This window comes from Choristoneura fumiferana, chromosome 10, assembly GCF_025370935.1.
Source record: "Choristoneura fumiferana chromosome 10, NRCan_CFum_1, whole genome shotgun sequence".
NCBI lineage: Eukaryota > Metazoa > Arthropoda > Insecta > Lepidoptera > Tortricidae > Choristoneura > Choristoneura fumiferana.
Window position 1 is genome coordinate 5069661 of NC_133481.1, and position 12426 is coordinate 5082086.

A 12426-nucleotide genomic window follows, 5' to 3' on the forward strand; every position below is an offset into this window, starting at 1 on the left:
TCAAACCGAATAACTCCTCGGAGCACTCCCCGTTGTACATGCGATAGAGGATGCACAGTGAAGCTACATCTCTACGCAGCGCCAAAGAGTCAAGTCGATCAGAAACTCGCTGGCAGCCGACTATTCGAGTCGATCTATGTAGGCATCTGCCTACCAAGACTTGTAAAGTTTGAAAGAGTTTTTTGTTAGATAATGGTTGTTAATTAGATTAAATTACCTACGGACTTTCTATATAGGTCTTCTTTTTTACCTATTGTTGAAGTAGCAGGTCATTGTGTCTCCAAAAAGGAATGTGAAATCACCAACATTTTTATTTTGTTAAAGGAATTCGATAGCTAAACTCCTGGGTATCCTGGTGCCTTCGTCGGTGTCGGACTTCGAAATGGTGTCGCGGCTGCAGAAGCTGATTGACGCGCACCACGACTTCACGATCGTGTCGCGGCGGTACGACGACCCGGCGCTGCTGCGCGCGTCGTCGCGCTCGCCGCCGCCGTCGCGTTGCCGGACACGCACGCCGGACAGGTAGCTTACAGCCGAACAGTGACTAGACAGAGGATTCATGATTTGACGATCGTGTCGTGGCGGTGTGACGACCCGGCGCTGCTGCACGCGTCATAGCTCTCGGCGCTGCGGTCGCGTTGCCGGACACGCACGCCGGACAGGTAGCTTACAGCCGAACAGTGACTAGACAAAGGATTCATAACTTGACGATCGTGTCGCGGCGGTACGACGTTCCAGCGCTGCTGCGCGCGTCGTCGCGCTCGCCGCCGCCGTCGCGTTGCCGGACATGCACGCCGGACAGGACACTGACAACCAGACAAAGGATTCACGACTTAACGATTGTGGCGCTACGGTAAGAAGACCTGTGCCCTTAGTGTAATTTTTCGGTTACAAAATACGTCTCGATCGCGTTCGCGTTAAAATCTCAATTTATATGGAAACACGAACAGCGCCTCTAGCGGAACGTTTGCGATGTTCGCGTTTCCATACAAATTGAGATTTTAACGCGTACGCGATCGTGACGTATTTTGTAACCGAAAATTACACTAAGGGCACAGGTGCTGGCCGTCGCGCTGCGGGACACAGACGCCAGTCAGGTGGCTGACATTCAAAAATACGGGTAGGTAGGTACCTACTGAATGACAAAAAGAGAAAATTTTAACCGTGATCTCCGTTTTCACCCACCGTTGCCACCATACGAACTCTGCTGTAGATGGTAGGTACGTACCTATTTCTTAAGAGCATTTTATACCTGCTGAGCTGGCAACGTTGCATTTTTGTTAGTTTTTCTCGATTATTCCATAAAAATTTAATGAAAATTAAAAATGAGATTTGATAGCTTAATGTTTAAGTTAATGTGTCTACTCCAATAATTATTCGTGATAGACTTTTATATTCTTTAAAAACGAACAAATGTTTATTAACGGTTTTTAAAGAAAATAAAAGTCTATCACGCATAATTATTGGAGTAGACACATTCACTTATATATTAAGAACAGTTCTATCAAACCTTTTTATTCAATTTTTATGGAATAATCGAGAAAACTAACAAAAATGCAACGTTGCCAGCTCAGCAGGTATAAACGCTCTTAACCGAAAAATAGACAAAGATGCACTCAATTAAATTTTAAAGCTCCGACACATTCATCGCTGTATTACCGGGATCGACAAAAATTACAACATTGAACTGATTTAACTCGGCATCGAATTATTTCTGATTGAACATTCCAAACGTAATTAACGTAAATACACAGTCTCTTATGGTTATTTATCTTACCGCTAACATAATGTGCCATTAAGGTTTGATTGCGGGTAAAAGATACAACACTACAGCTGGAGGTTTAAATAGTCTTACGAATAACCTAATTCATTTGGAAAATTTTTCATTTCCCTAATCTCAATTATCTCCGAAACCGAAAATTTTTCTCAGTGTATTTTCTTATGCTTTTTAGGGTTCCGGAGCCAAAATGGCAAAAACGGAACCCTTATAGTTTCGCCATGCCTGTCTGTCTGTCTGTCCGTCCGCGGCTTTGCTCAGGGACTATCAATGCTAGAAAGCTGTAATTTTGCACGAATATATATGTAAACTATGCCGACAAAATGGTACAATAAAAAGTTCAAAAATAATTTTTTTAGAGTACCTCCCATAGACGTAAAGTGGGGGTGACTTTTTTTTTCTCATCCAACCCTATAGTGTGGGGTATCGTTGGATAGGTTAGGGGGTTGCTAAGACAATTTTTCGATTCAGTGATTTGTTTGCAAAATATTCAAGTTTAAAGTGCAAATTTTCATTAAAATAGGGCGTCCCCCCCCTCTAAAATCTAAACCAATGGGTGGAAAACTTTGAAAAAATTCAGGATGGTAGTAAGTATATCAAACTTTCAAGGAAATCTATAACGGCTAAGTTTGCTTGAGAATTATTAGTAGTTTCACTCTTAAATAGCAGCCTAAGGTATAAAATATGCCTAAACTTGGAAGATTCCGTATAAAATACGTAATCCTTAGAAAAATATTACTTAATTTTTTCGTAATGGCTACGGAACCCTATTTTGGGCGTGTCCGACACGCTCTTGGCCGGTTTTTAATTGTACCATTTTGTCGGCATAGTCTACACATATATCCGTGCAAAATTACAGCTTTCTAGCATTGATAGTCCCTGAGCAAAGCCGCGGACGGACGGACAGACAGACAGACATGGCGAAACTATAAGGGTTCCGGAGCCAAAATGGCAAAAACGGAACCCTTATAACTTACTAAAAATACTGCATTTGCAGACAGGTACAGTCGCCATCAGTTGTTTCGTAGCGGCCTAGGTGGTCAAAAATATCGACAAATGCACTATATTAATAAGGTGTTAGAATTCATGTTTCGATATTTTTGATCACCTTGGCCGCTCCGAAATATCTAATGGCGACTGTACGTTTTAAAGTAAGTACTGACTTAATAATGAAACAATATGAGTAACTCGATCAAAATATTAGTTCATAGGTATAGGTATTAGGTGGATAAATAAATGAGTACCTATTGTTTCATTCCCAAGTTTAGAATTATACAAAACTGACACAATTGTCAATTAACCAAATCGATTAGATCATTTTCCTTCATACTACAAATTAACGACAAAGTGTTGCCGTCATCGATGAGCTAAGCTTTAAAAACGAATTTGGTAAATTATTTTTAAACATGCAATAGGTTAGGTATATTTAAATTAAACAAACCTCTTTTTCTGAGAGTAAAGAGTTGCCCAAAAGTGGTAAAGTAAGTATAATCGTGTTTTGAGGGGGGTAATGATAATGAATGAATAAGACGCGACGCAAAGTTGCATGAAGTTTCGAAAATTAAAAATTAAAATTTTATTATTACACACAAAGCAATATTACATTTTTAGCAGTATGCAGTGGACCCCAAACTAGGCTGAGCCTGCATGTTGGGGCCCGGTGAGTTGGTTTACATCTTAATTTACAGTTGCGTGCTTGTAAGTCTAAACAGGCAAATAACTGATTTAAGTACCTAGTACAATACAGAATAATAAATAGTCAAGTTGTGAGCGCGTACTGTATTGTGTGTCTGTGTATCCTGAGACCTAAAGAGCTAGCTTTTAAGAGCTAATTGGCAACTTTCTACGATTTTAGGGAGTAACTTCTAAATAAAGGTTTGAAATTGATAGCAATAAGGCAGAAGGTGGCCCAATGTCATAGTAATTTCCATGTCCTTTGGCAGGTCTCTTCGCTACGATGACTCTGGCTACGCGGACCCAGCGTTTGACCTGGAGGACGACTTGTACAAGACGCGAGCTGGCTTGTGACCCTCCCGCGCTCGACGAAGAGCCCACTTTTAATGGCATTTGATGCTCGGGAATCAAGGGTCTTGGTCTATTAATAAGCTTTGACAAAGTTACGCGAAAGAATTTCGGCTTGATTACGCCTGCAATACAGTAACATATTTGCCAAAATGACGTTACAATTCGGCGTAGGTACGTCTGAACTTCTGTTGAACGTTAGCGGAAATTCCGTGGCAAATTTATGGGAAGTGTGTCTATGTTTTTAGTAATTGAAACGACGTTATCACACCGAAAATCTGTCGCGTAATTGCCGTATTTTACCTATGACGGCATGCATTTTGTTGATTACCTACCTACATGATTTCGCTAGCCAGGGATGCAATAAATTAAGGTAGAGGCACACGTAGCAAAATGTTAATTGACCTACACCAGGTTACCCTATTACAATTTAATAATTATTATTCTTGTTTTTAAATAAAATAAAATCAAAATGTATTTATTTCAGACAACAACGATTCCTACGATTACTTAAACGATTTGTCAACACTCGTTCAAGACGAATTTGTGAAATTACTTTTTAACGCCCATTGTAATTAAACCAATAGACGGTTTTCAATGATTTAAAGCTACTTAACCGAAACAATATTATTAAAATTACGATTGAATAATAAAATATTGTTTCGGTTAAGTAGCTTTAAATCATTGAAAACATAATTATGTTCTAATGCGCAGTAAAAAATCTCAACTTTGGGTCGCAATCGCAACTATGTGAAGGGAATAATCATTCAAGTACATTTTTAAGAACCCGTCTATTGGTTTAATTACAATGGGCGTTAAAAAGTAATTTCACAAATTCGTTTTGAATGAGTGTTGACAAATTGCAGCTAAGCATGTGGTCTAGACGTGGGGAAACCGCAAACACGTCGGCGTTCTGTCTCTTAAAACTACAGATACAGTTGTAAAGCATTGTTCCTAAACGTGTTGGTAAATAAGCCTCTAAGTACTCGTATACCTACATGTTTAATACGTATAACGTGCGTATTATATGTTTGCCACATTTTGATGGATAAACTACTGAGTAGTATTAAATACTGGCCATTATTTATCCCGTTACGAAAAAAACAAAAACAACATATTTGTTTTTAAAGTTGTGTATGTGCACAGACCACAGATCTAGCCTGTGTTTATTCACAGACCACCGAGTAAGATCGAAGTCTGTGTGTATTCGTTTTAAGTAATTATAAATAAGTAAACAATGCTTAGGACATTTTGTTTAGGTTTTTTATGTCTTCCACGTTCAGGTTGTTGCATGATCAATTGAGACTTATTTACTTTATCCATGAAATACTTATTATTGAAATGTTCTAGTATTATTAAGTTCGAAAAACTTTTTTGAGTTAAACTGAAAAGAAATATAATTGCTAGCAATACGTAAGAATTACCTATAGGAACATTATTTGAATAAGCTGTAAAAAATAATTACTTAGCAATAAATGCAAAATGTGTTCATAATGAAGCTATATCCTTAAGTAGCGTAGTTGTCACTTAATTATTCTAGTACATACTTAGAAAGTTACATACAAAATAATGCCGAAATCTATATCTGTAAATACATATTTATAAGATATGTTATTATATTGTTTTTTTTTGGCGTAGGTACAATTTTATAAATAGCCGATGTGGTCGCTCACACACAGAAATTATTAGGAAAGTACCGCATTATTTTATCTTATCTGCTTGATATTCTTCAATTTTTATTTTATACAATAGCGTCCAGGGACGCAAAATCTTTTTTGATCTCAATAAATTACTTTAAGTGAAAATAGATATGATCTCCGCAACTGTTATCTGTTAATACTTTACGAAGATCTGTGAAGAGATGAAGAATATTGATAAGAAATATAAGTAATGTCTGACGTTTACATTATTTCGTTTTATTGCAAGCCCTTTCTGCAAAATATTGCCAACGAGCCCAACTCAGAACTAAAATGTGTCTTGATATTAATTGTAATCGTGTTTATCTACGAATTCTTGTACATTAATTTGTAGCCTACACTTGATATTATGAAGGATAGATTTGCGAACACTCGATACCTACGTATTTATTTGCTTCACAACATAAGCTTTTTTTAAGTAGCAACAAGTGTGTGCCAAACCTAAAGTGATTAAGCAATAAATAATAGGAGGGTAAACTAAAATATCCTGATCTATTCAATCTTCCACAGCACACAGCAAAGGCCGCATTTTTCATTTACATTTGAAGGTGACGTGTTTAAATTTTTCAATTTAAAATGCTCCAATACACCATCTGCGCGCTGTTGGTGATAAGTCCAGGTAAATAGTACAAAATTATAAAAAAAAATACTTTTCTACTATTCATGGAACTGTGTCAAAGTGTACGAGTAGCTGTGTCGTTTATATTATGACGCTGGGTCCACACGTTTGACACTCAGATAATCTTAAAGTAAGTATAGACTATGTTTGACGACCAGATGGCCTAGTGGTTAGAGAACCTGACTACGAAGCTTGAGGTCCCGGGTTCGATTCCCGTGTCGGGGCAGATATTTGTATGAAAAATACGAATGTTTGTTCTCGAGTCTTGGGTGTTTACTATGTATTTAAGTATGTATCTATCTATTTAATTAGGTATATTTATCCGTTGCTTAGTACCCATAACACAAGCTTTGCTAAGCTTACTTTGGGACTAGGTCAATTGGTGTGAATTGTCCCGTGATATTTTTTTATGTTCCTGCCTTATTCTATCACGTAACTGCATCTTATGGAGTAGTGTGGACCCGGCATATACAATCAAAGAGTTATTTAATCAATGGCTAAAAAAACTGACGTATTTATAATAAATCATACCTGTTTCACTCTTGTTTCACTATATTTTTTTCCAGTCTTATGTCGGCACATGCCCCGTTTCAACGAGCTTGATGCAGACGAGCAGCAGCTGTTCCGTGCAGCTTACGACACACCTTCGTACGACCACGACGAGTACCAGCACGAAAACGACCTCGAGCCTGGCAAACTGGACCTCCTAAAAGACGGACTCTGGGCCATCAAGACCAAGATAAACGAACTCAAAGCCTTCGACAAGGCCATAGCGGCCAACATGCTGCAAACGAAGTTGAAGCTAAAGGAACTCTTGGAATACCATTTGGAAGGGCTTAAAAATAAACCACATTTGGAGCTGCTGGTGGAAAAGAAGAAGCCAAGTTACGCCCATCCTCAGGTACTTGCTTTATTGGGTGATTGATGGTTAGGGTTTCAAAAGCTTTGAGCTGTTTTATCTTGGATGCAATTGCTGGTGCGTGCTGTGTTATAATTGTCATGTAATCTTAGCTCCGTAGTCCTAACTTAACTTAAGATTCATACTCGTAAGTAAAAGTGCTCAATAGAAGACAATGCTACTTAGTTTGGATTTGAAGTGTAGAAGAGCTGTACCTACTAATTGCCCGGTATGTTTAAAACTTAAAGTCAATAGCAAGCTTTAGTACAACCGACCCTCATTTTGGTATCACAAGTACCTATGCTACCCGCATCTTCCTCTTACTACAAATATGGTATGGATATATCATTATTAAGCATTATGGTGGTCTTTAAAAAGTTGGAAATTAAATGGTATGTATGTACGGCCTTAATGTTAAGTGCATAAAGTCGTGTATACATATTTTTGTAACTTTGGCTGTGTCGATATCTTTGCCCTTGACTGTACGAGGACGTTATCTTACCATCGGTGAGACGACATATCGATTATTTCAATTACATGTTATTCAATAAAAATATTTTTGGTCGTTAAAAATATAACTACCGCATAATTACAGAATATAGATAAAGAGACATAAAGCACCTTGAACACGCCATATATATTTAGTCGCTTGTTTTAATGTATTATCTTCATGAGAAAATACAATTCTCAGAAATATTACCAACAGTCCTGTATCGGCGTGCCGAGGCACCTACATTATACTCGACAGAACCTCGATTGATTAGTTCCTTAACACAATAAAAGCAAAATGACACATGATATTATTTTACTAAACAAAGCAAAATCAATATTAAGCAATGTTTCAGGATACACAGCAGTTATTATCCATGTATTTCGTGCCTGCATTTTAAACATTCTTACTCGTATAAATTACTTTACCACGCATTACTAGGTAATTATTTTCGCTATTTTCTGTCATCATTATCAACACACCCGGGACTATAATCAGGCCTTTGACATGAATTTTGGCCATGTTTCAGCAGCCGTTAACACAAATAGACAAGGTTATTTTTCCTATATAAGAGGCGAAATAAATCCTGTTTGTGTTATTAATTTAGTATGTGACACATTTGGGAAACAAGACATTGATCTGTTTGCCAGTAGAATCAATGCTAAATGTACAACATATGTATCATGGAAGAGAGACCCATATGCATTTAACATTGACGCTTTTACGCTTGACTGGTCGGACATTACTTCTATGCATTTCCTCCATTTGCGATACTATCCCGATGTTTCCACAAAATTAAACAAGACAAAGCAAAAGGCGTTGTGGTGTTCCCAGTATGGACCTCTCAGCCGTGGTACCCTTTAGCTAAAACACTAATGATATCAAAACAAATTACACTAAAACCTAGTAAAAAATTGTTACTATCACCTTTCAGAACTCCACACCCGCTGAGCTCATCGCTTTCCCTGGCAGCCGCAATCTTCTGCGGCAAGCATTCCGACTTAGAAATTGCCATAACTATAGCCTCTCTAGCGGCAAGTACACTTAAACAATATAACACTACATATACTAAATGGTGGGCCTTTTGCAGACAGTACAAACTAGACGTGTACAAAGCATCAATACCTCAAATTCTACAATTCTTAACATACAGATTTGAGGAAACGCCAGCTATAGCACTCTTAATACGGACAGGTCGGCACTAGCATTATTAATGGAAGGTAGTATAGGCACGGATGATAGGATCGCAAGATTTATTAAGGGAGTGTACAGACTACGACCACCAATCCCAAAATATGTGAGTATGTGGGACCCTTCAAGAGTGCTGCGCTTATTAACAAACTGGCCAGAAAATAGTTTTTTAAGCTTGGAAAAAGTCACCAAAAAACTGTCGATTCTTTTAGCTTTAGCTTCAGCTCAGCGGGTTCAAACATTGTCTGCCATAAAAATTAATAATATTAACGAATATGAGTCAAAAATTTTAATCAATATCACAGATGTAATAAAAACCTCAGTTAGTACTAAATCTCAACCCACCATTAACCTGCCATTTTTTGAAAGTAACCCTCAAATTTGTCCAGCCAGAGCTCTTAAAGCATATTTAAATAAAACAAAATTAATAAGAAATAATGAACCTTACCTTTGGATTACATTTAAAAAACCACACAGAAGAGCATCAAGTCAAAGCATCAGTCGATGGATAAAATGTGTTATGTCAGAGAGTGGAATTGACACCTCCACATTCAGCTCACATAGCACAAGACATGCTGCTTCTTCAATCGCAAAAAGCGCGGTGTTCAGTGGGACATTATTAGGAAAGCGGCTGGATGGACAAAAAATTCAAATACATTCGCAAAATTTTATGATGTACCAATTATTGACGATAGCTCATCACAAGGGAGCTTTGCTATGGCAGTACTAGGAAATAATTAAAGACATTTTAAGAATTAGCCTTACAACATGATGATTGTGATTTATAATTATTATTATTATTGTTTGTAGTTAACTAATTGTACTACAAAGCTAAATAAAGTTGATGATTGTAACAGATGTTTCTTTCAGAATACTTCGATACATCATCATTTACCTGCTCATCATTGCTGACAACTCTGAACATCTACACTGTTTAATTCAATTATATTTCAGATTACCATGAAATAAAATTAAGAATTAAACGAGCTTACCTGTAAGCGAAGTCTGATTCTAATTTTTTGAATGGTAATCTGAAATATAATTACCCACCCAGCCCTAGACTAAACCCATGAAGCAATGATGAGGTACATTCACAAGACATCAACTATTTAGATAGATCAATGGCTTGTGAATCTTCGACAAGCCATAATGTGCTTTACTGACTGAGTAAACTACATTTTGGCTTTCTCTCTCTAAAATAAGTGACGTATCTAGTGTTGTCACATAAAGAACAAATATCTTTAGACGTTTTTTCTTTTCTAAACTTCCGCGATGCCAACGAGTTAGGGAAAGGTACTACACTGTTTAATTCAATTATATTTCAGATTACCATTCAAAAAATTAGAATCAGACTTCGCTTACAGGTAAGCTCGTTTAATTCTTAATAATAAGGTATACTGCGCGGTTTAAGCGTAGCGTGTAGGGAATTTTTACAGCGTTAAACACAACCAAGGGTATGTTGGAAGGGGATGTATGGGCTTAGTTGGCGCCAGTATCTAGGTATTTCATAAAAGCAGAAAACACGGGATGCAAAACTAGGGGAGAGCAGGTAGGATTCGTACACTTTTTACTCTAGGCCTTGTAAAAATTAACCAGTAACTAATTTCAAAATAATTGAAATACTACCACATGGCCTATATATCTAGTTACCATAGTAGTATTCGTTAGAGTTGCCAAATAGCAACATTTCAAAGTTGTGACTGTTTTTCCAAAAAATGAGAAACGTACGAAAGCACCTCACGCTCGGGGTAGCTTCGTACACGGTGGAAGGCACATTCGTACATAGTGGGGACCCTCCGTACAGAGTCACAAAATAGCAATTTATACAAACTACAAATATACTATAAATATTATAATTCAGTCTTAATGAAAATCTCAGTTTTTTTTTATTAATTGCTTAGTCTAAATAATACTTTAGAAAACCCCGTGATGTTGTTGTTCAAAGCATCCTCTTCAGCAGTCGTAATACTTGATTCGACGCAAATTTTCGAGCTAAACACATGCTTTGGGATTGTACCTACCATCGTTTTCAGGAACTGTTTTCTTGTGGAACTTTTCTAAGCGAGTTTCAATTGTTGTAGATTTGATACCGTATTTTTGACCGCTTTTCTAATAGACAAGGCTTTGTCTAACACCTCCTGCATACCAGATTTCATTGTTTCTTCGTCTACCTGCTCTGTTCGAGTTCCCTTTTTAGGGTTCTGTACCCCAAAAAGTATCAACGTAACTCTATTATTGAGACTCCGCTGTCTGTCTGTCTGTCTGTCCGTCCGTCTGTCACAGGGCTGTCTCTCTTGAGTCGTAATAGTTACACTTAAAATTTTCACAGATTATGTAGCCGCTATAACAATAACTACTAAAAACAGAATAAAATAAATATTTAAGGGGGGCTCCCATACAACAAACGTGATTGTTTTACTGTGTTTTTGCTTGATATTAATAACGGCAACAGGTAGACGCTTGAAATATTCACAGAATTTTTAGTTGTATAATCCCTTTAAGAATAAAAAAAATAAAAAATAAAATAAATATTTAAGGGGGCTCCCATACAGCAAACTTGATTCTTTGCCATTTTTTTGCTAACGTCTAATGTTGAGTAGATAATGGTACGGAACCCTTTGTGCGCGAGTCCGACTCGCACTTTGCCGGTTTTTTAATTTACGTATATTCGAGGCATGACACGGAAACAATAAAAGAATATATAAATATTAACGCGGGGTACATTCGTACAGTACGAATCTACCCCACTCATCAATGAACGAAGGCGCCCCAACACAAAAAAGCAACAAATTAAATCACAATAAAAATACCCGTTAAGATTATGTCAAAAATAACGTTAACACGAAAAACTAGAGCATTAACATATAACCCATGGATAATCACGTAAGCGATTTGAGAAAAAGTTATTAGAGATAAACGCATTCAAAACTGAATCCAAAAATTACTTATGTGGAGCGAAAACACGTTTCGATCTGCCCTGACGAAGCTGGCCGCCGCAATGCCGCTCCGCTCCGCGGTCTGCCTATGCGTGTGAGTGGGAGTCACGCACACAAATACAATCGCATCAATGTGTATTGGTAGTGAAGATATGACTACTGTACGAATGCTCCCTCTGTACGAAGCCTACCTGCTCTCCCCTACTTATGACTTTTAGTTACTTAATTTATTGAATCAGGCGTTACTTTGCGGAGGTCCATATCATTGAACTAAAATAATTTCCTTGCTCACCCGCAAGCATGCATTTGCATTTGCTTGCTTGCGGGTGAGCAAGGAAATTATTTTAGTTCATTTTTAGTTACTTTCCAAAAAACCCTGTTTTTAGTCATGTGACGCTAATTTTTACAGACGCTTTCTTTACTTTATTACGGGATATCATTCCAGTAATGCTGTCTAGATGTTTATTGGTTCTTTGTTCCAGGCCCCCGCCTACCCAGTCGCGTACGAGCCTCAGCCGCAATACGCGCCGGCGCCGGCGCCGGTGTACCACCACGACCCCTACTACGGCCACTAAACCTCCAGGACTAAGCAATTGTGCAAGCGACCCAAACCCAGAAAATTAGAACTGGCTTTTAATTACATTAATCTCTCATTTTCTTTACTTCAAGAAGAAATTAAGAGTAGACTGTTGAATTGTTTTTGAATTATTTTTAATGTTGTCGAATTTTTTTAATAAAGTATGTAATGTTAAAAATTATATGTATTTTACTCTCGTGCATTGCTAGAGCTGACGTG

The 12426-nt window shown here is 37.6% G+C and overlaps 2 protein-coding genes across 4 annotated transcripts in view; both read left to right on the forward strand.

Annotated features, from left to right (window-relative positions):
* LOC141431885 (coiled-coil domain-containing protein 170) overlaps window positions 1-5703 on the forward strand; it is a 23016-nt gene extending 17313 nt beyond the window's left edge. For all 3 annotated transcript variants that reach the window (XM_074093166.1, XM_074093168.1, XM_074093167.1), the window contains 2 exons: window positions 325-522; window positions 3721-5703. In XM_074093166.1, coding sequence (XP_073949267.1) covers window positions 325-522; window positions 3721-3805 — 283 coding nt within the window. In that variant the 3' untranslated portion in view covers window positions 3806-5703. The remainder of the gene's footprint in view (window positions 1-324; window positions 523-3720) is intronic.
* Window positions 5704-5975: 272 nt separating this feature from the next.
* LOC141431888 (uncharacterized) lies at window positions 5976-12388 on the forward strand. Its single transcript, XM_074093174.1, has 3 exons — window positions 5976-6115; window positions 6682-7016; window positions 12113-12388. Exons 1-3 carry the CDS (start codon window positions 6073-6075, stop codon window positions 12203-12205), a joined length of 471 nt encoding a protein of 156 aa, XP_073949275.1. The 5' UTR covers window positions 5976-6072; the 3' UTR covers window positions 12206-12388.
* The last annotated feature ends 38 nt before the right edge of the window (window positions 12389-12426 follow it).

Coding starts and splice junctions, on each gene's coding strand:
- LOC141431888 (XM_074093174.1), top strand. CDS start 6,073: ATGCTCCAATACACCATCTGCGCGCTGTTGGTGATAAGTCCAG. Junction 6,116..6,681: donor GCTGTTGGTGATAAGTCCAG/GTAAATAGTACA, acceptor ATTTTTTTCCAG/TCTTATGTCGGCACATGCCC. Junction 7,017..12,112: donor CAAGTTACGCCCATCCTCAG/GTACTTGCTTTA, acceptor TCTTTGTTCCAG/GCCCCCGCCTACCCAGTCGC.